Raw genomic sequence first — 27,088 nt, 5'->3', positions numbered from 1 at the left:
AAGTATTCTACATTTAGAGAAAAAAATGCTCATCAAAACCTCGGAAATCTTTATATTTCCAGAAACTGTTGCAGTCTCATGGCCTGTGAGCTCAAAATAGTTATTATCATAAATAAAAGTAGAAATTTTGAAAGCATGAGCTAGGATAGTCTAAGTATTATAAAGAATCCAGTATTTTTTATTCCTTCTTGTTTCTTGTTATTTCAATTTGGAGACAATTAACGAGCTAATTACAGCTAATGTAATGGGAATACCATGTACTAACATGTCAGAATTTCCATGAGGTATGAGGTAACTGACACTGATTTATCCTTTTAGAAGTTCATCTTATGGGGGGAAAAGTTTTGAAACCTACTTTAAGACAAAGTCACCAACTTTTTCAATATATTTTTTAATAAGATTGGACTATGTTTTCCATGATCTATGTTTTAAAAAAAAAAAAAAATTTACAATGAGGATCTCATCCCTGACTTGGGGGCCTCAAAATAACTTTATATTTATTCTGTTTTAACATAGTTCTCTGTTGATATTAATAATATTTTATTTGTTCCACAGTGCTTTGAAACTTACTATAACTTCCCATGTAATGAGTTTTAAAGAAGACTGAAAGGGGTTCTAATCTGAAGCACATATAAACTCTGAAAAATCTTTCTTTGCTAATATGAAATTTTAACTGCACATATTTTTAAGATTATGTGTTATCTACATTAGCTTTGTTAGGCATCTGTAGCTCTAACCTTTAACCCTTTTTTTGCCTTATTAGATAGAGACAGTGAAGACTGACAGGAAAGTGGAGAGGGGTGAAGACTTGTGGTAAAGGGCCGCAGGTTGGACTCGAACCCGGGCCAGCCACTCTCAGGCATATGGGCATTTATTTGCCCACCCCAGTGAGGTAAAGCGGCGCTAAATGACTATCATTGAAAAATATTTATAGAACAGGTTTTGGGCAGATTATGCAGCTTGCTCATCTCAGCTAATTTTGATGTTTTTTTTAAATAGCAGTTTTATAATAGAAACTACACTGAGTAATTTCTTCCACATGACTAACAAATTTCCTGAGCAAGCAGAATATTTCACTTTTCTTCAGTACTCAGGTTTCATAGTGTTGAGCTTTTAATAGGCTCAATACAGTACAAGCTGTGAAAAAAAAATTGTCACTTCCTAATTTCTTGTTTTTTACATTTCCCACACATTTCAGGTCATCAAACAAATATTAATAGTAAATAAAATAATAGAGTAAATAGAAAAAGCACTTTTTAAAAATGATTTTTAAATGATGACTTCATTTATTAAAGCCAAAAACCAATCCAAGCCTGCCTGGCCCTGAAAAAGTAATTCACGTAATGACTTTTTTCACATATCAAATCACTTAAATAGAAGCTGTCTAAAACAGTGAAGAAGGCTAAAAGATCTCAAACATCAACACATCATGCTATGATCTAAGGAAACTCAAGAACTGATGATAAAAATATTATAGAAACGTTATAGATATGTATCAGTCCGAAAAGGGTTACAAAGACGTTTCTAAAGCTTCGGTACTCCAGTGAACCGTGATGAAAGGCATCAATGACTCATGCAGGAGAAATCTAAGGAACTGCACTGATCTCACTTGTCTCAGTTAAGGTCAGTGTTCATGATTCAACAATAAGAAATGGACTGGGAAACAATTGCATACATATCGCAAACGCTTGACTGAAGTTCTTGCTCCCAAGGGTAGCACAATCAGTTATTAGGTTTACTGGGGAATAACTTTTTTACACAGGGCCAGGTAGGTTTGGATAACTTTGTTTCCTTAATAGATGAAATACAAACTGCATTTTGTATTTACTCAGATTGTCTTTGTCTAATATTAAAGTGTCTTTGATAATCTTAAGCTTGTAAGTGTGACAAATATACAAAAAAAAATCAGGGAGGAGGGAAATCCTTCTTTGCAGCGCTGTATGCACACAGATGGAAATGCTGCATGGAAGGACATCATTCTCTCTGGGCACACTGAGGAGAGGTGGGCCCCACACACACATGTGTGCACACACATACAAAATTAAATGTGCACATACACACACACACATGCAGGGCTATTTATAGCAAAGGAAAGCTGCTCTCTTAGGGGAGAATTACAAACAGACACAGAGGCCTGAAGCTGACATCCTGCCCACCAGCTGTGTCAACTTAAACACAGAAAACACGGCTGTAGAATAAAAGCTCACTGTGGATGAACATCACACACACTGGTTATGTCACACTGCAAGAAGTAGGCATGTGATATTGGGAAACAAAAATATAGATTATTAGAAGTGATGAATCCTTAACATTGTGAAATCATTACTTTCTGTAGCTCTGTAGCACTTGAACAACTTTCTATTACTATCTTCCTGAGCCCAAACTGAGATTAGTTAAGTAACACTGCAATTTTCGTTACTACTTTAGATTCACTAAAACTGATATGAATACACCTCAACATCAGTCTCTTCTCATTTGTCTGGCTCTAGTCTCCTTTGAGATTAGTGGTGACTGAAGCAGGAAAACAACAGGAAAGAGAAACACTGTTAATTTTCTAAAAACATATGTCCACTTACATTAATTCCGTGCTTCCTTTTGCATAAGTTATGGCCTGAAGACTAAATTCCTGCAGCAGATTAAGATGCAATACCTCAAAGCTGACTTCCCTATAAGGCCTTAGCAGCTTGCTGTATAATTACAGTCAAAGGGGGACTGTATCACAGACATAGCAGTTGAGGTCATCTCCACATTTAGACCTTTTCGAGGTACTGACAACACACCAAGGTTTGGGGATCTCTTCCACAAAATCTCATGTGAACATAACTGTTGTTAGTATATCATACAGTATAGCATTGTTCTTTGGAGGACCACTGTTGACATGAGCATGTGCACATATTGTGAGCTGTAAAAGGGAAAGGGAAAGGGGAGAGCCAAGTAATGACTGAGGAGCATAACGAACACCTCATGACTGATAGAGACAAACACACACAGAGTGGGAACCTGTGCAGCGCACTTAGATGGAGAGTTGAGTCAGAATTGAGAATTGAGCAGCACAAGTATTTATTTTATTAAGATTCAATATACAGTAGAGAACAGAATTATTACACCTGTCCCCCTTTTGAAAATGTTAAAAGTATTTTTGCCTCTGAACCCCCCTACACACACACACACACACACACAATGCTAAAGGTTGTGTACCAAGTCACTGCCACTGTGTGTAAATTGGAAGATAACCTTATGTTTGAACTTGATTTTAGAAGGTTTGAGCATTACAAAGTTAAAGCACATCATTGCACAGCAGTGGTTTGTTCTATGGGTGGATAAAAAGGTCAGTATATAATGCTGACCCTGGTCACTTTTATTTTTTCTGAAAGAATTATTTTCTAAAGAAAACTTGTATTTTTTTGAAATGCTATGTTGAAAATCCCCCACTCTGTTAAAAAATTTTGACAAAAACTTTAAATTTCACAGGGGGCTAATGATTTTGTTCTCATCAATATGTGTATTGTATCTCCTAGTGTGTTTCACAAGTGAGAGAACAACACGGTGGGATAAAGTCCTTACAAACCTGTTTGGTATGAAAGCCATTGTATGTTGAGGTCTTGCAAGTCCAGAGAAAACTTTTCGACTTTTTGACTTTTAGTACAGAGTAGTAAAGTGGAACTTGAAGTTCAGCCACAGCAAAAGAAATGACTTTGCTCTAGTTGGACGTTCTAGTTTCTATTTTGTTCCTCCTTGGCCTCCATAGTTCCTTTCCTTGTCTTCATCTCCTTCCTGTTGCCAAGTAGGCCAGAAGTGATCTATAAATAGTCCCCCTGCTTGCCTCTGTACACGGCTTCTCTCTTTGGCTAAACTGTGAGATAGAGTGGGTCCAGTGCCAGAGAGAAATGAGTAACCTGAGCACCATGTACCTTACACCTACACTTTGCCTGGCTACTGACAGCGGGACACACAGCACAGGCTATAAACAACATGCACAGACATACACACAAACACACACACATACACACACAAACTGATACAATGGACAAAGGCACAAGCAGTTCAAATGAATCCAGCAGCTGTGGTTGGTGGATAAGAGCAGAGCAGGAGTTCCCTAGGAGGCTAAACGAAGAGAGCAGAGCAGACCTACGTCCTGTCTTTGACAATACCCAGACAAACAGTCAGACACTTAACTCACACAGAGGTAGTTCGAGTAAGACCTTATGAACTTAAGCTGAGACTAGCTGGTCTTTAATGTCTCTTACCTTACAGCCCGGAGCAGCGTGTTTTATACCAACTATAAGTCTCTTCTCAACCTCACTGAAGTTTGCTTGATAATGGTAGATTTTTTTTAGATGTTTCTGATCACTTTATTCCATAGTGTTATTAGAGTACTGTCATCATAACAAGGTTGTGAATTGAACTCCCAAGAAACCACTGTGCCTCATTTGCAAAAGCCTGTGAATCGGCAATCTTTTACACTATTTTTATGTCCAAACAATATATAAATGTATCGGCATTAATGCTTCTGTCCAATTGCTGTATTTACCATTATGTGTAATTATGCTTTTAACAAACATAAGAAGAGTCAGTGAAGCAAACCTAAAAAAGAACCACAGCTTGTAAACCACTGTGCAGGAAGTATGTGCCAACATTAGTCTTGTATCTTTCTTTATTCTTCCCACTGTTACCACTCTATTTTTTTTTATATTTGGTTTTGTTAGCACTCTGTGGGAACATGTATGCTCTTGCACCAACTACAGGTAAAAACACATCCACCATAAAAAAAAACAAACCAAATTAAAGAAATAGAGTTGAGTTTCAAAACTAATTCCTGTTCAAAGACTCTTTGGTTATCTGCCTTTAGTCTTCTTGGATACTGGCTGGCAGCTGAGAGAAGCCCACTGTTTCAACCATCACTCCATGCAGTTAGGCTCTATTATACATCCATTACCAAATCATTTGTCATTGTTGAGTAAGGCTGGAGTTCTTGGGGAAGCAAGTCTTTTTAGCACCAGTGCTGAATCTCTCCATTTCTTCCTACACATCCGCCACTCTCCTGCAACTGTCTTGGCAAATTGTCCTCTCTTGTGGGTGTAATTGTAACTCTGTAGTCTTCCTCCTCAAACTCCCACCACATGCTAAAATTTCACCATAGTGAAGGGAAAATTACAATCCAACGTGTAGTTGGGACAGGGTAATTCCCTTGTGATTTCCTTTGTGCAACTGGACCACATATATGGGGAGTTATACATGTGTCAAGTGGGCACACGGGATGTTATTGAGGCCATTAATTTCCACACAATTATCTCAGTAGATTTAGCTACAAGCTTTGAACAAGCCTCAACTTAGCAACTTACTTCAGAGAACATAATTATGTTCATTTACTATTTGGGAGCAAGTGAGATATAGATTATCTGAAAGTGGAAGGCACATGTAAAAGTATGGTGTCTTTTGTCTTTAGCAATTTAAGTATTGCTTAAATTCATAATCATATATACATAATCACATACACCCAAAGTAAGCAATATAATAATGTAATAAATATATTGTTTTTCTGTGACATTTTCTTCCTCTTTGAGTTGAAGAAACTGATTTTTGTTTTTGAGTTATATAGTTTTTGTTAAGTAAGCCTTGAGACAACAAGACACCAGGTCAGTTTTTCTGCTACATCAGCACTTCCCAGGTTCAGGTTCAGGTTCTACATCAGTAATTCTTCAGCTAAAGGGACTTTAGCTACAGTATTATATATGTTCTGCAATGTCGTTTTATATTTGCTCCTTTATGTTTACAGTGGAGTTACTCACGTTGTCCTTTATTTCTCTTCATGTTAAAGTAATCATCAGAATCAGAATCAGCATGATTTATTAATCCCTAAGTAAGTTATGTGAGTTATGTTTAACAAAGCTGTGACACCATGAGTGCAGTAGGTTGCTGGCTTGATGTCACGCAAAGCTCAAGTTGTCTTGCTGAAGAGTGGAACATCTCAAAAACAAATAGCGGAACAAATAGCAATCCCATTTATATCACATCAGTTATATCAAAAGAAAATATTGAACTTATCCTGAAACAGTGTTTGTGTGTATTTATGTTCTGTGGCTGAAAATGAAACTGAAAATGTCTGCATTAACTCAACAAGCACTTTGATTTACTGGAGTCAGAAAATGCATGTTATCCAAATATGTAAGCACTGTTACAGTAACACTTGGCTTTGCATTAAAATAAAAATAAATTGATTGCCCTAATTCTTTTTATGGTCATATTAACTTATTCAGGTTTACAATGTTTTCAAGGTGAAGTACTTAAAAAAAAGAAAGAAAAAAAAAAGAAAAGGACGTAAATATTGCACAGTCTAACCTTTACTGCCATACTGAGTATCCCCTTCTTGCAAAGTTAGACAATACATCCAGAGAGACTTGCTAATAAATGCCAGTTAAATTTAGAAAACAAACAAACAAACAAAAAACAACAACAACTTATATATCTCATACCCAAAAAGCAAGCTCTACACTTTCCATAAAAGGAAACCACAGTGTGTCACATCTCTCTGCTATATCTCCACCCCACTCCCACTAACTCAGCATATCTGCTCTGGATTATTTTATGTCAAGCTTGCAGAGCTATCCCGATTCCCTGGACAGCAGTAACAGCAGCACAACAGCAGCAGGTTCTGGCATGCCATCAGCTCTGCTTTCAATCACACAGCTACAGCATTAGTCACACGTTTATAAGCTCTCTTCAACTGCAACAGGACACCCTCAAAAAAAAAAAAAAAACAAAACACAGAGGGGGCTGAGAGTGGAGATGACAGCAAAGAGGCTATGAAAAGATTGTTATTCATCCTTATATTTTGGCTATAATAATAAATATGTAGCCCAAGTATACTGAATCTTTTGTGCGATTATTGTCATTAACTCACTTAATGGCTGAAATGCATTGCACATCAATGTATGTTTATCACTATAGAGAGAAATATCCATTTCTAATTTCTAATTCTAATCCCCCCCATGTACAGTCCAATCCCATTAGTTTTTGTATAAAAGAAGAGATCCCGGAACAACAACAGTGGGCTTATATCAATAATAATTGATATTAGTCAGAAAAACAGCTGCAGTGACTTCAGCTGCATTATTCAGTGTTCTTCTGTCACGAGTCAAGACTTTTTGCAATCAATATCAATGTTACCATATGAACGTCCATTTTTCCTTAAATTGACTTTGTTGCCCACAGTAGATCGTATGAGATGTTGTTATATGAGCTTAATAGCGTATCTAATTCTGCCTGAACAACCCCCCTGTTGGCTCTTTTCTTTCATTCCTCCTACTCTAAAAGCTTTTGAGAGCTTTCGTGTTACACTATATGAGTTGTTAACTTGGACATTTCTGATTCAAGTTAGTCATCTTTCCCTTTTTACATTCCGTCTGCGTTTTGGTTTACTGACAAGCCTTTCTTGAAATTTTTGGAAAATTTCAAACTTACGCAGAGAGGGCCTATCGTAGGCAATTACGGGATGAGATTTACTGCGTACCATTCGTGCCCCCTGTAACTAAACCGGTCTAACAGGCAGGCATTACCATGGAGTTGACCAATAAGGGACGGAAGATGCCGTTGTCTGTAGCAACCAAAGAACCAGAGAGATAGTGGACAGACAGAGGGATGGACACAGACAATGTGATGGGCAAGCGTATACACATACATGCATGCACACACAGATCCAGAGCTGTGCAAACAACCCAGTGGAACAACACTCAGTGAGTCAGTGCCTGCATGATCCATTAGGAACTCTCAGCACAGACACACACCGAGAGAAAACTCACTGACCCACACGACAACAAGTCTGAGACCTCTGTTAGCGCTAAGTCAACATGCTAGGCAAACTGATGCAATTACAGCAGAAGTGCTTTATACCACTGATAATTCTACAGTGACATGGAGCCTGCTGAATATTGTGTGGCAGAAGAGATTAGGGCTATCTGGGCTGACTGCCAACCGATGCAATTAGCATCACCTTCAGTATATACATTGCTGCAGTCAGGAGCGTACATCATATCAACCTGCCTTTTATTCACTTTTTCAAACTCCAGCCAGACTTCATGGATGACAGGCAAATAAAGAATGACTGATGGAAAAATCAGCCTACAGCAAACAGTCCTTGAGGAAAATTCAACAAACATTAGCTGATGAGACAGTCATTCACCTCTGTTTACACTTAAGACTATATATTATATCACCCTTTAGGTCAGCCCTTGCCTGACATAATAACGTTGCAACTGCAAACATTTATGGCTTTAAGCTTCTCAAATCTTTTCTGTTGCATCTCACAGAATAATGAGCTTTTTGTTTCTTACTAGTCACTCTAAGCAAAACTGTTTGAATTTAGTAACTTCTGATAACATTTTATCATTATTTATAACATTACATTATTATTCATAACATAACAATCAGCATCAAATCTTTGAATGTTTTTTTAGTAACTTCTTAATTAAATCAGCACAAATCCTCTAGGTAGCATTTTAGGAGATTTTGCATAAAAAATGAATGTCCAGACATTCCTGAGCCCCAAGTCGCTAAATATATTCCCATTTTGAATAATGAAGATGGGGTGGAGCGGAGCAGTCAATAATTAAGTGGATCCCTTGATGTGGGAGGGTGGCCCTCATTAAGAGTGTGTGCCAAGAAAGCTTGGGTGTCAGAGACGAAGAATCTGCACAACATACTCTCACTTAGTCCTGCGTGTCAAACAGAGAGATGCAACAGATTGCTGCAAAACAAAATGTTTTATCATAAAGGCTGAAATGTACACTTTATTTTCTGTCAGGTCAAACTGACTTTAAGGCCAGAATGACATTCAAGGCTAAAGAATTGTGGAATGGATGAAAATTTAACACACAAAAAGATGTTGCTCTCATAACGAATATTTGCTTTCTTTTGCTTGAGTAGGCTTTGTTGCCAACAACAGATTCGATAAGTTATGATTAAATAATCTTAAATGTTAAGGTGAAGAAAATAATTACATCTGCAATTTTGCCCAAATAACCCCCTATTACTGATTTTTATGTCACACCTTCCATAGAAAGACGGAGCTTTCATGTTACATGTAAATGCTTAAATATAAGTCTATCCTTACTTCTTACTTCGCTTTACTGGTATCTTAGGCATCGGTAAGACTGAAAGACTATAAAGCTCTGTGCACAAATGAAACTGTTGAATGTCCAAAGCAGCAGGTAGATCCTTGGTGCTGTCATAGCAAACGTTGCTTGGGGATAACCCAGCAGCCAGGGAGCAGCTAATCCCAGCAAACACACACACACTAAATCAGATATCAATACAAGCAGAGAAGCGACAGAGTTGCCTTACCTTGCTCCTGATCTGCCCTGAGGTGGACACTTTCCGGATTAGTTTCTGGGGGCCTTCCTGCTCTGCCTCGCTATCGGAGGACTCCTCCGTAGCGCCGGAGCCGGCGACAGCGCCCACCACATGGGCATGGATCCCCGCCGCGGACGGCGGCCCTTTCTCCGGCTCCTGTCGAGGGGAGGGATAAAACCAATCGGGGTTAGCCTTCGCCTCCGCCGTTCCCTTCCTCTCCTGGAGGCGAGAGCTGCTCAGCGTCTGGGAAACGTCTCTCCTCGCTGTCATCTCTCACTGCCTCTATGACAATAAAGACGGCTGTGTTTGCTGGAGTGTGTGTGGGCCGGGAAACGTATAGGGGATGTAGCATGTCGCGGCACAGCGGGGATGGGCTACACGGCGTTTATATATAGATATTAAAAAAGGAGCCGAGTCTCTGTTTTGCTGCTGGTTATGGTTCCAGCCTGCACGGCCAGTCCAGACTGAGGCTACAGACCGCCTCATCCACTCCGTAAACCGGGGGACTTGGCCGTGGCATGGCAGACCCTAGCGGCTGTCTGACACAAACACGAGATAAATTAAACTACTTTTGATTTGTTGTTTTTGCCTGATGTGATATTGAATAACTAATATGCATACGAAGACTATTATAAGTAGGTTTCTAAAATACACATCACAGTGATAACCAACTAAGAGTTATATGCTAGTGGCACTGTAATTCATAGAAATAGTCTCATTTGTTTCTATTTATAGCTGCTGTTATGGGCCTAATGAGAGTTATATAGGAGTTATGAACATATAGGCCACAAAGGCATATTTTTTTCTATATTTTCTTCAATATTTTTCTATACATATACAATTTCCCCGTGTTATAATCCAAGTCCAAATAATTCACTCTTATGTATGTAAGTAAACTGTTAAACTGATTTGACAAGACAGAGTTAAATTGAATTTCCATGAAGCGGACAAGTTTTACTTCGATTTAAAAATAAAGGAAATGGACGGACTGTGTGGGTGAAAAAAAGAAGCAAAAACTGTTGTTTATCTGAGAATTGTTAACTAACACTTACGAACGTCCCACAACACAATTTAAACGGGCTACTTATTTAGTTAGTTATTTATTTAACAGAATGACAGCCCGTCGCAATAACGCCAATGAGGGGTAAAGGCGCCTCGCGCGCGCAGTCTTTAACTGACCAAACACCGCCAAAGTGTGCAAACTCACAAACAGACCACGCGAGACGTTTCACTGTTTTCCTTTCTCTGGAAAAACTCAAAGTAGAATGGGATGCGGAGATTCAATACAGTCTCCACCAGTTTTGAACGTTACTAACCAGTTCCTCCCAGGCTGGGCTGCGGCTGTAAGGGTAGACATCTTCCATAGTCGCAGACCTCTGCGTCCGCTCCGGGGAGAAAAGAAACGAAATTAGGGAAGGAAGGTGGAGGAATTCACAACCTGCCTCGCGCTCACTGGCCTCGCTACGCCACTCATGTGCACACCGAACAGATTGGACTACACACTCGCCTCGTCCTCCCACCGCTCTCCTCTCCTCCTCCTGCTCGCTCCTTTCCTTCTCCTCCTCCTCCGCGACGTTCTCTCTCTTCTTTCAAGAGCCGGTCTTATTGGCGTTACACGTGATAAGTGTCAAAGCCATTTAAACTGCCGGGGTTCGCTCGGCACCGCTCGCTCGCTCGCGGAGGCAGGGGGGGGGGGGTGCGAATGTGTGTAATCCAACTGTGTGCACGTGTGAGCACAATTGTGAGGGTAGTTTCAATGACGTCATCTATAATCATCGCCGGTCCGTATTTAGTTAGCATAGATTTTTTTCTCAGTGTTCTCAGATTTTCCCCCACTCTTCGTGTCATTTCAGTCCAGTAAAACTCACGCCCCTCCAGTTACTCTCTGGCAGCTCCGAACACTTCGTTTGACGTTAGTTTGATGATAATGTTGTAACTGTCAGGTTGCTTTATAGAAAGTTCCGTTTATTTAGTTTCATAGGAAGAATAAATATGTAACATGGACCATACACACCACAGTGTTACAGAGGGAGTACCTGCAACAACTCCAAGAGGAATTCCGAATATTTCGGAATTTTTTGAAAGCATTACTTACAAGTACAAAGGGTACATTATGTACTTTACTTAGAGGAAAGTCATATTTGTACTGAAGTAATGGTGCAGATGTGAAAGTTAGGCCGATCATATAACATCCAGTCAGATATTTGTAGCTGTGGGTGTTAGCACTTTTAAAGCACTTTTAAGAAAGTTAATGTTTTTTTTAGAGAACGACTGGATGGTTCTAGTAGGAGTATAATTTTAGCACTCACAAATCCGACAGTAACTGTGTATTTTATGTATATTATGGTTTTATATTATTAAAAAGATTTTATCATTTTTATTATGGTTTATATGTTGTGTAGTTGTTGTTTTTTTAACTATGGACGTAAAGATTGAATTGAATTTAATATTTCACATGGAGCTGGTGCCACCCTTGCCCCTGGCCACACCTTCTGCCAGTGCTTTGCTTTGTAAATATAAAGATGTACTTTGGCTGTTTCCTTATCTCCCAAGGCGTTGCCACGTGTTTGATTTGGCACAGAAGGAGTACACTAGCTTGAGACTCTCTGAGGCTGGGTTTCCATCTCCTCCCGGTGTCAATAGAGATCTTTTGCATGCAAGACGAATGTGTTAGCCACTACACTTTGCAAACACACTTTGTAAATATGAAGAAATCAATTTTGTTCTGTTATAATATTGTTATTGTTGTGTTTTCTGTAAAGTTTTGTTTCTAAATATGCTATATTGATAATGTAATTCAATGGTTTCAAACATAAGGCCCCGGGGCCAGAATTGGCCAGCAAAGACTCCAATCCGTCCCATTTACAGTCTATGGAAAATGTGAAGGAGGGGATAAATTTAGTACTTTCAACTGTATTTTGATACATTTTAAAGCTTGTCCTCCTGATAAAGATCTCCCCCAAGCCATTCATACTACACCACAGTAATGAAGAAAGAGAAAAGAATAATTAAATGAGAGAAAAGTTCCTGTTTTTTCACTATCTACTTTAATGTAGTTGTTTTGTTTTTTTAATACAATGCATCATAAAAAAATAAAAAAAATTGGACATTTCTGTGAGTTTACAAAAATGTTCTCTTTTATAACTACGGGACAATCTCGACAATGAACTTCCAGAACTTTCTATAATTTTTAACAGTGATTTCTTAAAATTTAAGTTCAGAGAGTTGTTATATGATATATTTCTTTCATTATTACTGCAGCATTCCTTTGACATGTATAAAGAGACAGGCTCTTGAAATTGCACTACTTTTGCTTATGTTGGCATATTGCAGAGATTAAATGTGCAGTCAAACTTCTTAACACTGACACAAAGGGGATTTTCATTATTTCATTATTTTTTGGACCAAACCATATGTATACATATATTTTATTTTATAAACTAAATTGTGACATTAAAAAATAGACATCTGGTTTAATCAGATACAGGTAATTTAAAAGAACAAAATAATCTATGTCATTCTTCATACAATTATTTAATCATGCAGGATTTACCAGTTAACATCACCAATATTTACCTTGTCAGATGGTTAAGCATGTGTTTATTTGTTATGTCCACTTCTACTTTAAAAACTTGAATCCAAGAATGGATTTTATTTGCAGAGGGGACAGCAGAATCAGCAAATAAATAAATAGATAGATAAATAAATAAATGAATAAAATAAAAACCAAAAGTCAGTATTACTGGCTGCCAGACAAATTTCTTGACAACTTACAATAAAATATGAATTCAGATTAATAAAGCCACTAAAATCAGAATATATTCTAAAGAATTATTTGGGCATAACATATTCCAAAAGACAAAAAAAAAAATGTTATTTTCAATAAACAATATTTGTAGCCTTCTTTATTAGCCAAAGCCAGTTGCAACAACCACGTGCCAAATTAATAACCTAAAATATTACTAAGCAAAACTATGATTTTTTTTTTTTAACAACAGAATCTTAGTAATGTTGTGAAAACTAGCTGAACGAACGGAACACTTTTCAACTAAAATGGTATTCCCACGGAAGACTTGAGTGTCGGACCATTTGGTCCTTCTGTTATTTTTTTCCGACTCCGAAAAAATGAGCTGACGCTTGTTGTGAAATGGGAATAAGGCCGCGGGTCTGACCGTTTTAAAAGACAGCCTGCTATTTTTTTTTCACTGTTAGGTTTTGTATGATAACGTAGACATTTTGAACATGCACTCCCAGATTTTATGTGGTGGCACAGCTGCGGTTGTTGCTGCGAGAAGGGTGCGGTATATTTTGGGTTGTGTCCTGGGAAGAGACGGCTGGATGTTCAGAACTCATGAGGTCAAACTTCTAAACACAGCCTCAGGTAACCGGCCTGTTTCATTTAAGTTGTAATGCCACGTATACAGCCAGTGAACAGGTGTTTTCAGTTTGTTTTCAGCTGGAAATAGGAACACGTGTGTCTGGTGATAGCTAACTGGCTAAATAAATAGCTGTTGTCTAACGGGGCAGGAATGACACTGGGGTGGCTCCTTGGTAGCAAAAATACTGTTGAATATATAGTTTGTTCCATGTAGATGAAAACGGTGTAAGCTCAGCATCTAAAGTGAGAAGTGACTTAGATCTAGTGAGACAGTCGATGCATTTAACTTGCACTAGGTGAAAGGTTGGAACATGGTACTTAGCCACGTATAACACACGTGTTGCTCTTTAAACTGGAGCATGCTGAACTAACGGCAATATTTTTGTCACATTTAGTTCCAAACACTATTTAAAATGTATTGTTTTTTCTGGACACCTTTTAAAACCTGATTTACATCAAAATCTTAGTTAACGATGTATGCTAATTAAACCTGAAGCTGAACCTTATATCTTAATATCAACCTTTTGTAATAGTTATTACAAATAAATAAATTTTATATTTACAGTGCTGTGCAAAAGTCTTGGGCCGCCGCTCATTTCTTTAGAAATTTGCTAGGAAAGGAAAGGAAAGGAAATTATACAGACATTAACAGTATTTAAGGCAAAACCGAAGTGTGTATGACCACCTTTATTCTTTAGCCATAACTCTCTTGGGCAACTTTCATGTAATTTCTTTAAATAGTCTTTAGGAATAGTTGACTGCGTTTTGCTGTGTTCGCTGTGAAGATGATCCCACACTGCTTTAATGATGTTGAAGCCAATCCAGGACCGACTGTGTTTTACTGTGTGTTTTTCTGTTCTTTCTTTGACTGCTTGGTAGTGTGTTCGAAGTCATTGTCATGCTGCAAAATGAAGCCACTACCAATCAGAAGCTTTCCATGTGGTATTGCATGGTGGATCCAAATCTGATGGTACTTCTCTGTGTTTTTAATTCCATCAGTTTTGCCAAGATCTACAATACCACAGTGGCTGTACACTCACTGTTGTACATATTAAAGATGATGATTTGAGCCAAATGTTTCAAATTTAGATGAATCACTTCATCAGAAAAGGCATACTTCAACCTTTTCTCTGTGTTAACCTTCCTTAAGAATGGCTTCTTGACAGCCACCCTTCCACTGAGACGATTTGTAATGGATCAACTGAAGACCGAGTTGCATGTATTGGGTCTTGTGTCAGGTCTTTACTGAGTTTTTTTCTCTATTCTCATGGTTGTAGCTTTTAGATAATTAGTTCTTAGTTCTTCTGTTGTTTCCTTTTCCAGTTTACTCTTTTTTTTTTTTAAGGAAACACTGCACACCATACTGAGATATGTCAATACTGACAATGTCTGTATGTATAGACACAACAACAGGGGCGCCTCCAGAATTTCTTCATAGGGGTGGCCATATGAGGGCCAATAAAAAAAAGGCACACCAAAAATAAAATTTCCAGTTTTATTATGCTGTTGACAAATTTAGGTTACTTGAAAAATATAGCAAAAAAGAGAGATAATTATCTGGCTAGTTAATTTTCTGCTATTAAAGTTATCACTGAAAATAGGATATATGAAAACCAAATAAGATTTTGATTTCTGTAATCATCTGTTTTAATTGATTTATTGATTGATTGACTGGAAGTCCCGACCATTGCTTTATTGATTGTCAGCAGAGTGTGAGCAGAAGCAGCTTAATTCCATTCTGGGAGAGTAAATCTTAAGTTTAAGAGCAAACTTGAGGAAAGACAAATAATTATTAGATCATGCAAGAGTGTGAACTGTTGCCTGTCTCTATGTTCACCCTGAGATGCACCACAGATCTGTCCAGGGATTCGCACCAGGTTTTCTGCAACCTTACTGCATTATTACCAACATAGGACAGTCTTCCCGAGGGGAGGGGGACAACACAGTGCACAACACTGGTTCATACCCCTGAGCTAGCTGCCTTTTATATACTTGAAACTTATGCAAGTCAAAAGTTAAGCCTGTGAAAAGTTAAGTAAGTGAACAGTTTCCAAAAAGACTGTGACACTGTAAAATTTGAATAAAAACAGAATGCAGTGATTTGCAAATCTAATAAAACCATATTGTTAAGCCGAAACTGTTTGAGAAGTGTTTTTTTTAAATATATATTTATTTTTTATTGTACCTTCATAAAACCTAACACTAATATAAATATAAAATCAACTCTACTGTTGTGATTATGACTTGACTTGTCTGTGAAAAACCATCTAATGCAGTGGTCATCCTGTTCCTTCACAGGTGACACAGTGAAGATTGGTGAGATCACTTACAAACTCAAGCCACCCCAGAATCCGGAGCTCGTTCCTGTGAAACACAGTACGTAATCTTCTGTGTGTGTATATCACAACAAAGCCTATAGGTATGTCAGCATAAAACGTTTCCTTTTTGCTTTTTTTTGGCCAGTTTCAGACTCCCTACCTCAGACAGTGGCTCAACACCTGCGATGGATTATGCAGAAAGACCTTTTGGGTCAGGATGTGTTCCTCATTGGCCCCCCAGGACCCCTGAGAAGATCCATTGCTATGCAGTACCTTGTGAGTCCTCATGTTACACACTGAAACACTCAATATAAAATTGTAAACTAAAACAATTTTTGCGAAACTACAACTGTACTATGAGAATCCTAAATCCTGTGGTTGGACTCATCTCAAAGGGGGGATGAGTCGGACTACAGAGATGAGGTCAACAGACTGACTGAGTGGTGTTCAGTTAACAACCTCCAACTGAACACCACGAAAACTAAAGAACTCATCTTGGAATTCAGGAAGGGCAGAGCAGACCCGGCCCCACTTTACATTCACGGGAACCGTGTGGAGAGGGTACACTCCATGAGGTTTCTGGGCGTGCAGATCTCTGATGATCTCTCCTGGACTGCAAATACCACTGCGGTGGTAAAAAAGGCCCAGCAGTGTCTCCACTTTCTGAGAGTGCTCAGGAGGAACAACCTGGAGGAGAGGCTGCTGGTGACATTCTACAGAGCCACCATAGAAAGCATCCTAACGTACGGCATAACAACATGGTATGCAGGGTGCTCAGCTGCAGACAGGAAAGTACTGCAGAGGGTCATCAACACAGCTCAGAAGATCACTGGCTGCTCTCTGCCCAGCCTGGAGGTCATTGCAAACTCTCGGTACCTCAGCAGAGCTGGCAGTATCATCAAGGACCATTCTCACCCCAGCAATCAACTGTTTGAACTATTACCGTCAGGCCGACGATACAGGTCACATAAAACCAGGACAAACAGATTCAGGGATAGCTTCTTTCCCAGAGCTATCACCGTTGTAAATAAGCACAAAAACAATTGAACCTGCTTAGCCATACCATACTGTCACTGTCATTATATTATGCTGCTATTCATACTGTCATACTGTCATTATATTAATGCTGCTATCCTGTAAATATCATACTTACTTTTGTTTGAGTACTTACATTTGTTTTATTGTACCTTTTATATTTTACATTTATATTTATTATTGCATTTTGCACCAAGGGAGTGGCACTCCAATTTCGTTGTACCCTGTACAATGACAATAAAGGCTATTCTATTCTATTCTATTCTAAATCCTAAATTAAACCCAATCAATACAATGAATGAAATAAATTAATCAATCCTGATAGTAAATTGTTAGAGAACTAAATTTTCCAATAACACCTATAGTTTGTATATTGGTAAACTAACATTTTTTGTCTTGTAAAGGCCAAGATGGGGGGGGGATCTTTTTTTTCTTTAAACCACAGTTTTGATCATGTGATTAGGACTTGACCATGAACAAAAATTAAAAACTCCATTATTCTGATCCCTTTTAACAATCATTAAACATTACCATGATATGGAAGATGGGACTGTGGTTCAGTATTGTAGATGCCATAGTTTTGGCTTTGGTTGCAAAGCGGCTTGCAGATGTGGAGTAACTAAGCACTTGTGCAGTTAAGTGAAATCAGCTGATTTTCAGGGATTGTGGCTGAGCTTGAGCATGTGGCCTGCCTAAAGTAAATTTACTGACCTTTGTGGAAATGTGTACATGGCTCACAGTAACTCCCACACAGGTCTTATTCTAGTGCAGCATCCTTAGAACGATTATTTATCAAAGTGGCAAAATTCAGAAAGTGCAGAATTCATACAGTCAAAAGCAGTGAAATGTAAATGCAGTTTTAAAACATTGCATAGCTTAGTAGTTTGATTTATTTTTACAATTCTATCATATTATTTGGCATCAGATAAACCAGAGAATATGCTTTTAATTTTTAACAAGCCAAACTTGTTCTCTTGCTCTTGACTAGGAGTTGACTAAACGGGAAGTGGAGTATGTCGCTTTGTCCAGGGACACCACAGAGACCGACCTGAAACAGAGGAGAGAGATTCGATCGGGGACGGCCTTCTACATAGACCAGGTAAGCTTATTTAATGGATCATACACGGTCTAATAGGCAGGCTTCGACATAAATCCACTTTACATCAACATTTGAATTATTTTTGAAGAACAGAGTATGTTGTGTGATTCCTAAGCTGTAAAGTGTAATATTGTGTTTTCTGAAATATTGTTTTATTTTCGTTGTGCATTATGCATCACAAGGCCAAAGCAATTGCCACAACAGCTGGATGTATGCTAGGCAGTGATGGGAATAACGGCGTTACAAGTAACGGCGTTACTAACGGCGTTACTTTTTTCAGTAACGAGTAATCTAACTAATTACTATTCCTATCGTTACAACGCCGTTACAGTTACTAACAAGGAAACGCGGTCCGTTACTATTTTTCAACAAACAGACGGTTGAAGCTGTGTTCAGCTTACCGCATCTTATATCAGCTGCACGGAAGTAGCTGTAAGTAATCTGGACGCTACAGCTTTAAGCAGCTGCGCGCTCCCGCGGACGCTAATCACGATCACTGTCTAGCACAACACCTGGAGCTAAGGAGGCAAAACAATCGAGTGCTGCTGTTTGACTGAGGAAGAATAAAGTAGTCGTGGTAAGTCAATCACGTGACCACTTAAAGACAAAGCAACAAGGTGCCAGTTTTTAAATTGTGGCGATAGGCCACGTAAAACCAGAGTCGTGATAAACAAGATATATGCGACGTTTTTTCCTCAATAGTTTCGCCACGTTAGCGCTAGCAAGCACTCTCTGCTTATGAGCAAAAAAACTAAACAAAACAGGGGAAGTTTTAGGAGTGACGTCGAGAGAGAGAGCAGAAAAAGAGAGAGAGCGAGTTTTGAGATGTGAGATTTGTGACGTTTAGCGTGTTTGGAGTGTGTAGTTAATGTGTTGTCTTGTGTAGTTAGTGTGTAGTGTTGTGGATAGTTTTGTGTTGTGTGTCAGAACAATGAGGCGACTGCTGTCTCCAGGTAGAAACAGCAGTGATACACCTGCTGCTGTCAGACCTGCAGGTATCAGGCTGTGATGTTCTCCTTTATAGTGCACACAAACTAGTTTTTGGAGTGGCACAAATAATTTGTGTGGCATCTTATTGAAGAACAGCTGATTGTTCTGTAAATAGTTTGAAATGGTTATTTAAAAAATCAAGGTAAATGGATGCAAATAAATTTGTTGTTTGCAAAACTTGTGCATAGGATTTTAAAATTGACAATTAATATTTGCATTTAAAGTTATGAAATATGATTCATTAAAGATGTTTGTGGTTGTTACAGTAAAAATATAACTTTTTCTACTCTGATTTTATGGTTTTTGTCTGATTTTTAGATCAATTCTGGTTATACAGTATGACAAAATGAGAACATAACTGTAAATTCAGGCACGCAAGGTTGTGCTAAAAAGAATGATACCAAACAAGGCAAAGTGAATAGTTTTTAAAGGTAAAATGTGGAGGGAAAATCAAGAGTAGTAAAAAAATGGCCAATTATACCCTGGACCCCAGGGGGTTAAACGTTCTTTGTTTTTTTTTAAAGTAACGCAATAGTTACTTTTCCAAGTAATTAATTACTTTTAGAATATTGTAACTCAGTTACTAACTCAGTTACTTTTTTGAAGAAGTAACTAGTAACTATAATTGAATTACTTTTTCAAAGTAACTTGCCCAACACTGATGCTAGGTGCATGGCCTGTGTGCTAAATACAACTGAAAGATTTGGGATTGCTTTTTTTTTGCATTAATTACAATAATAAAGATGTACAATCATGAGTTTCTGGCTATGTGTTTGTGTAATATGACAGAACCATTAAACCACAGTTGAAGGCAAACACAGCTTATGTTGAGTGTGAGTGGAACATTAACTGAGTGCGCCTTGTCCTCGCACGAAACATAGTAACACATAATGTTGCTTCACCACAGTTCTGCACTCTTCCACATTTTCATTCTCTTGCCTTCCACGCTCCTTTTTGATCGATCAAGCTTTTGGCAAACATATGCCTCCACTCTGTGTGGACTCTGTAAGTTGAGTAACCATAGAAACCAGCAGTTCCTTACTATCCAGGCCGGTTTCTCTAAGGAGAACTTTGTGTTTTCCATCCATCTCCATTTATTGTCTCACAGCTACAGAAAAACGAATTATGAAATAGGAAGAAAAGCCAAGTCCAGATAAGGCTGATCATGAAATGGTGGCATTGGGCTTCAAAGAGTCACAACTGATAATAAGCTGTGATAATTAAAATTCAGTCAGTCATGTCATTATCCACAACTAATTAGCGCATGGCTTCATCTGCGTAAAAAATAAATCAGTTGTGTAACAGTTCAGACATCAGCTCCATGGAAACGGGGAAGTTTTTCATGTTTTATTTTCAGCACATTTATCCCTTAAACTTTACTCAGAAAGCTGCTCTCCTGGAACAGGCAGACTTGCAGCTAATTAGGCTTTCTTATAATTAGACTGCAGCTGGAAGGGAGTCCACTTACTGTAATGCCACTCCACTGTCTTTACTGCTCTTAGTGCTCTGAGAAAGTGGTTTTATGAATATGTATATGCATTGAGTTCCTTGTTAATGCATCAGGAGTAAGCACATCAAAGAAGCAGCATTTCCTACACATTTACTGAGCAGTTTTATAGTTTGATAAAGCGAGGCAGCTTGTTTGTGTTCCAGCACAAATGAGCCACTAGTGCCTCCACACTGCTGACGTGGTAGTTTTGTTCACCTCCAGCAGATTTTGTTAAGTTTATCATTTTAATGCTTGTGACTCCTTTTACTAAATTGAATGGCAGGGTTCCATCCATGTGACACAATGCAATTTCATTATAAAATGTTTGCCTGTGGCCCTTTCAGACCACTCCACTCATAGAGGGAAAATGTTTTAAGACATTTGAGCAACTTACAAGAAAAAATTAATTAGAGAATGGGGCATCCAGTTAAGGCATAGTTACAGAGCAGAAATTAAAAAAGATATTTTACCAGAAGGTCTCAATGTGATTGAAGTATTAACGGCTCTGTACAAACTACCTGCGGAAAAATGTATCTAAATTATATAGGATTACAACAATTGTTATATGTGTGTGTATATATATTCCTGGACCATGGTGTAGACAATGAAAGTCATATTATAATCAGTGACTTGAAACTGGTGACAGAGACCAAACTTATCAGTAAAGGCTTTACTCAGGGTGTAGATTGTGGGGAAAAAAAGAGCTGTTATCCCATAACATGACTTCTATAAAACCAGACTTGTTTTTTATTTTTCATAACCAAAGCAATCCAACCTTCATGTGTACAATGTAGTCCAGATAAGAGGAGTAGACTATTTTTAGATGTCACACACAGCTGTAAGCAAATTTAAGAGGGGAAAAGGTGCTTTGGTGTGCCACACTAAACAAACACTAGAAGCAATATTGACTGTTATCAGTAGCGTCTTCTGCATGAACTAAGCTTTTATTTGAGTCTGTCAGTAGAGAGATGACAGGAAATTAAGAGATTAAAACAGGTGTGACCTACAATAAAGATGTTTGGCTGGACTCGACACCGGGCCGTTGTGGGCACCTTAATGTAGAAGGCACCAGGTTGACTATGTTATTATTAGCATGACCTCAGGCTAATACAGCTTAACTGTTTATTGGACAGTTATAGAAATAGCATCCATCGGTGCACTCCTCCATATTTTACCAGTGCAGCTATGATTTCCCTTCCCCAAGCTTGAGCATTAATAGAATCCAGATGCCTTTGAAAAATAACTCATAATGAATTTGGAGCTTTGTACTCTCTGATGAGAGTAGAGTCAGTTTCAAGAGCCATTGTAAGTCATACAACCTGGGTTTGTTTACCTTGACAAAATGCCTAAATTACATATAACAACTTGGGCAAATGATTGTATTTGAGATACTAGGTACTTTATTAATATGTCCAATTTAAGTTTATTTTTCATATTTTATAATTGTCAACACAATGTACTGAAATAGGAAGTAGTCCCAACACACACTCTTCATTAGTTGAAATTAACAGCATTTTGTCATGTTGAGGGAATTTTCTTCCAGCATTGGTCCTTTTATATGACTGAATATGGAAGGGATGCAGAAGTCATGCTGAAATTTTTAACTGTCATCCATATGTCTATCCATCTATTTTCCTAGGTTTGCTGTGAAGCAACTAGTACTCACAGCAAGAGGTTTCCTGGTTCAAACCCAGCGGCTGGCTGAGCTTTTCTGTGTGGAGTTTGCACGTTCTCCCTGTGCCTGCTTGGGTTTCCTCTGGGTGCTCTAGCTCTCTCCCACAGTCCAAAGACATGAATGTTAGGTCAACTGGTGATTCCGAATCATAGATGTGCATGTAATGTAGATAAATGGTTAAGTTCATAAAGGAAACTGCTATATTTTAGTGGCTACCAATCTGTAGCGCAAAAGGCTAGGTGCATGTTGGACAGGTCGCCAGTCCATCAAAGCTCCAACAGAGTTGTTGAAAATGCTGTAACTGTTTTATGAATATCTGCATATTCACTTGTATCACTGGTTCAGTGATAAACCAGACATGGACTCAAACCCTGGATTAAGGCTGCAACACTTCCCCATAACTTAAGTGAGGTAGCGTTGTAAAGTCGGACCATCTACTCTCTTAGAATATTAGGAGAAAAAAAATCTGTTTTGAGAGTTTCCATGGAAAATCATTTAACCATAGACACAAACTGTAACTGTGAACTGTAAAAAATATACATGATCAAGTTTCTGGTTGATTAAACAGTCTTCATCCCTTAATGACTTTAATAGTTTTGTTTCTATCAGAGCACGTCTTTCCCTGGAACGAGAAAAAGCTAGCCAACTCATCCAACTCCCTCTGCCTGAGGCTCATCTTCCTCCCACCTCTTTATCTAAATCAAAACATTCTTCATTGTTTCCATAGAAACAGCATTATTGATGTTAATAAATGGGGTGAAAGATTGCTTATTTCTGTGCTTTCCTACATTAAAACGTCCATTGGAAAAGTTTTATGTTGTTGGGATGTCGTGGATTATGAGTCCTGTGCCATGTGTCTGGTGCAATAACACTGTGTACATATTATATTTTCCAACATTTGTTTTATGGACTGGAGATGTGTGGGTGCAAATTAGAGAGCTCTTCTCTTTGAGAATAGTTTTGTAGGAGGTGTGCGTTTGTGTGTTAACTAGAACATCCAAGTATTCCTCAGGGGTCTGTGCTGATTTGGAGCCCTATATTCAGGCTTAACGTGTCATTCCCTGAGCTTAAGCTGTCCCTCCCCTCCCCTCCCCTCCCATCCTTCCACTTCATTTTCTATCTCTAGTTCTTGGTCTTTTTTTTTTTTTACTCTTCCTCCTTCATTCCAAGCATCACCCTACCCCCAAAGTATGCATGAAGGAGTCACATGGATGTAATCGCATGCTTGTTATATTTCTGACATTTCCAGTCACCCTTCTTCATTTAGCTGGCTCTTATGTAAGGCAGCTTAACTCAAACCCGGTCTACAAATAAGTCTCTATTACAGTAATAAAAAGCCTTCCACCTCCACTAGAGCTGAATCTGAACCCAAACGTACAGCTGTCCTGAAATCATTTGACAGGATGCACTTTCTACACTTTCTAGGCAAAGTTACACGTTGGAAAAGTCTTTTTTTTTAAGTACAAAATTTCTTCCAACACAAAAATTAAACAAAAACAAAAAAACTTGCAATTAAATATCACATTCAATTCAATTCAATTTATTTATATAGCGCCAAATCACAACAAAAGTTGCCTCAAGGCGCTTCATAGGTACAGAGAAAAACCCAACAATCAGATGATCCCCTATGAGCAAGCACTTTGGCGACGGTGGGAAGGAAAAACTCCCTTTTAACAGGAAGAAACCTCCGGCAGAACCAGGCTCAGGGAGGGGCGGTCATCTGCTGCGACCGGTTGGGGTGAGAGAAGGAAAACAGGATGAAAGACATGCTGTGGAAGAGAGACAGAGGTTAATAACAGATATGATTCGATGCAGAGAGGTCTATTAACACATAGTGAGTGAGAAAGGTGACTGGAAAGGAAAAACTCAATGCATCATGGGAATACCCGGCAGCCTACGTCTATTGCAGCATAACTAAGGGAGGATTCAGGGTCACCTGGTCCAGCCCTAACTAATAGGGGTGGCTGTAGCTCAGGTGGCAGAGCAGGTCAGCCACTAATCAGAAGGTCGGTGGTTCGATCCCAGGCTGGCTCCTGGCTGCATGCCAAATATCCTTGGGCAAGATACTAACCCCATGTTTGCCTACTGGTGGTGATCAAAGGGCCCAGTGGCACCAGTGTCCGGCAGCCTCGCCTCTGTCAGTGCGCCCCAGGGCAGCTGTGGCTACAATGTAGCTTGCCATTGTGAATGTGTGTGTGAATGACTGAATGTAGTGTAAAGCGCTTTGGGGTCCTTAGGGACTGAGTAAAGCGCTATACAAATGCAGGCCATTTACCATTTTAACTATATGATTTAGCAAAAAGGAAAGTTTTAAGCCTAATCTTGAAAGTAGAGATAGTGTCTGTCTCCCGAATCCAAACTGGAAGCTGGTTCCACAGAAGAGGGGCCTGAAAACTGAAGGCTCTCCCTCCCATTCTACTTTTAAATACTCTAGGGACAGCAAGTAGGCCTGCAGTGTGAGAGCGAAGTGCTCTAATAGGGTGATATGGTACTACAAGGTCATTAAGGCTACGTTCACACTGCAGGTCTTAGGCTACGTTCACACTGCAGGTCTTAATGCTCAATTCCGATTTTTTGATCAAATCCGATTTTTTTTTGTCTGCTTGTTCACACTACAAATAAAATGCGACAGCAAACGCGCTCCAGTGTGAACGCTCAAAGCGGCCCGCATGCGCAAAAGAAGATGTCACACACAACGCGCTCTGTTTAGACCCAGAGCAAACAATATTGTTTGACTGATGGCCCTTAATATAAAGACTTCGGACTTTACGTTTCCCAAGTTTTGCTTTAAGTTATTTTGTTATTTACATAATAATGTAGATAACCTAATAATGATCCGTATTGCTGTTTTAGAGGAGCGGTGCTTCAAAGGATAGTTGCAGATTTCGGTCAGAAACTGCAGATTATACAGTACAAATAAAATGTTCACGTTTCTCCAACGTTGTCTTCCCAACAGTTTCACTGACATCTACACTGGATGGCCAGGAAGCGTTCGCGATGTCTTCTCGGGCGCTTCTCCGGCGCTGATAATTGGCGTCTGCCTTGTGTCAGTGACGTAAAAGACGGATTTAATGCGACATGACCGTTCAAACAGCAGTCGCTTTCTAAAACATCGGATATGTATCGGATTCAGTACCACATACGAAAGTGACCCAGGTCGGATTTGAAAATATTGGATTTGTGCCGTTCACACTGTCATACCATGATCGGATATGGGTCGCATAGGGTCAAAAAAATCGGATTTGATGTGCTTTCGCCTGCAGTGTGAATGTAGCCCAAGGCTACGTGAAAGAGGCAAACAGCTCCATGTTCACGGTGGTAGTTCTGATGCACTTGGGATTTGATGCGCTTTCGCCTGCAGTGTGAATGTAGCCTAAGATGGGGCCTGATTATTTAAGACCTTGTATGTGAGGAGCAGGATTTTGAATTCAATTCTGGATTTAACAGGAAGCCAATGAAGGGAAGCCAAAACAGGAGAAATATGCTCTCTCTTTCTAGTCCCTGTCAGTACTCTTGCTGCAGCATTTTGGATTAGCTGAAGACTTTTCAGCGAGTTTTTAGGACATCCTGATAATAATGAATTACAGTAGTCCAGCTTGGACGTAATAAATGCATGAACTAGTTTTTCAGCGTCACTAAGAGACAGGATATTTCTAACTTTAGAGATGTTGCGCAAATGGAAGAACATGCAATAACGTGCAATGCCAACCAAAAAAAATATTAAAAAATATAATTCAAAGGTATCCACAAGAAAACAGGATTCTCTTATTTCCTCTAGTTAAAGTTAAAGGGCTGGACCACAGTGCCTCATGGGGGAAACAAAACTCACTGCCGTGGCTGAATTACCACAGAGTAAATAGAGGTTTGTTGTCAAATTAGAAGCCAAAAATCCGGATTTAGAATAGAAATAATGGAAAACATTTTTGTTCAGCACTCAAGCAGTCGAAATGATTTAATTTGAAATGTTCTGGGACAAGAGCAGAGGCAGAGGACATCAGACTCTAAAAAACTGGTTTGAGGGGCATTTGAAATTATTTTATTGGATATTATGTGACATAAAAAAATATTATCTGGGGTTGATTTTTAAAACTTTTTTTTTATATTATGCTAGGCCATTTATTAAAAAAATACAGAATCTGTAAATCATTCAAATTTATTTTCAGCTTGAGTTGTGTTAAAGTTGTTCTTTTTTAGGTTTTTTAACCTATCATTAAAGCTTAAAATGGTTTTGGACCCTTGTTAACTGGAGTCTTGACCGGTTTTGGTTTGTGGACTCTTGTTTTGAAAATCTCAGCTTAAGATTTTGTTTTTGCCATTGCCATTCTGGTTTGTTTTTTTGTTTTTTAAACTGATGAGACATGATGGACATAGATAGACCTGTCTGAGAAAATGAGCAGACTTGTGTAGTAGCGACTTTTCAGTCACACTCTAGCCAAGCTCTAAAGGATTCTCTTCTTTGCAGTCTGTTCCTATTCAAAATACAGCGTACTATAAAAAATAAACATCATATTGTATTCATTAAGACTGGAAACTACTGACAATAAATCTATTAGGAAAATACTTACTGAGGTCATAAATCACCACTAGGAAGTTGCCGTTTGCTGGTCATTTGGGAACTTGGGCGTACCCGAAGCTGCGTCTATCGTTTGTATACAGTCTATGTTGTGACCTGCAAACACTTTGCGGAAAACATGCTTCTGTATGCGCACGAAGTAGGTAAATTAGGAACAGAAGCTTTTTGATTCGTACACATAGC

General features: G+C 38.8%; 2 protein-coding genes across 11 annotated transcripts in view; one reads left to right on the top strand and one right to left on the bottom strand.

Annotated features, from left to right (window-relative positions):
• dgkh (diacylglycerol kinase, eta) overlaps positions 1 to 11,035 on the bottom strand; it is a 100,968-nt gene extending 89,933 nt beyond the window's left edge. For 5 of the 10 annotated variants that reach the window (XM_025904071.1, XM_025904072.1, XM_025904075.1 and 2 more), the window contains exons 1-2: positions 10,665 to 11,035; positions 9,340 to 9,630 (exon numbers count right to left, since the gene is read on the bottom strand). In XM_025904071.1, coding sequence (XP_025759856.1) covers positions 9,340 to 9,618 — 279 coding nt within the window. In that variant the 5' untranslated portion in view covers positions 9,619 to 9,630; positions 10,665 to 11,035. The remainder of the gene's footprint in view (positions 1 to 9,339; positions 9,631 to 10,664) is intronic. The other 5 variants (XM_025904074.1, XM_019353249.2, XM_013274025.3 and 2 more) reach the window with 5 other exon arrangements.
• A 2,404-nt stretch (positions 11,036 to 13,439) lies between these two features.
• vwa8 (von Willebrand factor A domain containing 8) overlaps positions 13,440 to 27,088 on the top strand; it is a 93,036-nt gene continuing 79,387 nt past the window's right edge. Inside the window, exons 1-4 of the mRNA XM_005475231.4 lie at positions 13,440 to 13,729; positions 16,025 to 16,102; positions 16,190 to 16,320; positions 18,068 to 18,178. Coding sequence (XP_005475288.1) covers positions 13,591 to 13,729; positions 16,025 to 16,102; positions 16,190 to 16,320; positions 18,068 to 18,178 — 459 coding nt within the window. The 5' untranslated portion in view covers positions 13,440 to 13,590. The remainder of the gene's footprint in view (positions 13,730 to 16,024; positions 16,103 to 16,189; positions 16,321 to 18,067; positions 18,179 to 27,088) is intronic.

The sequence above is a fragment of the Oreochromis niloticus genome, linkage group LG16 (assembly GCF_001858045.2).
Source record: "Oreochromis niloticus isolate F11D_XX linkage group LG16, O_niloticus_UMD_NMBU, whole genome shotgun sequence".
In the NCBI taxonomy this organism is placed as follows: domain Eukaryota; kingdom Metazoa; phylum Chordata; class Actinopteri; order Cichliformes; family Cichlidae; genus Oreochromis; species Oreochromis niloticus.
Note: the sequence above shows the minus strand (reverse complement) of the source record. Positions and strands in the feature narration are given on the sequence as shown.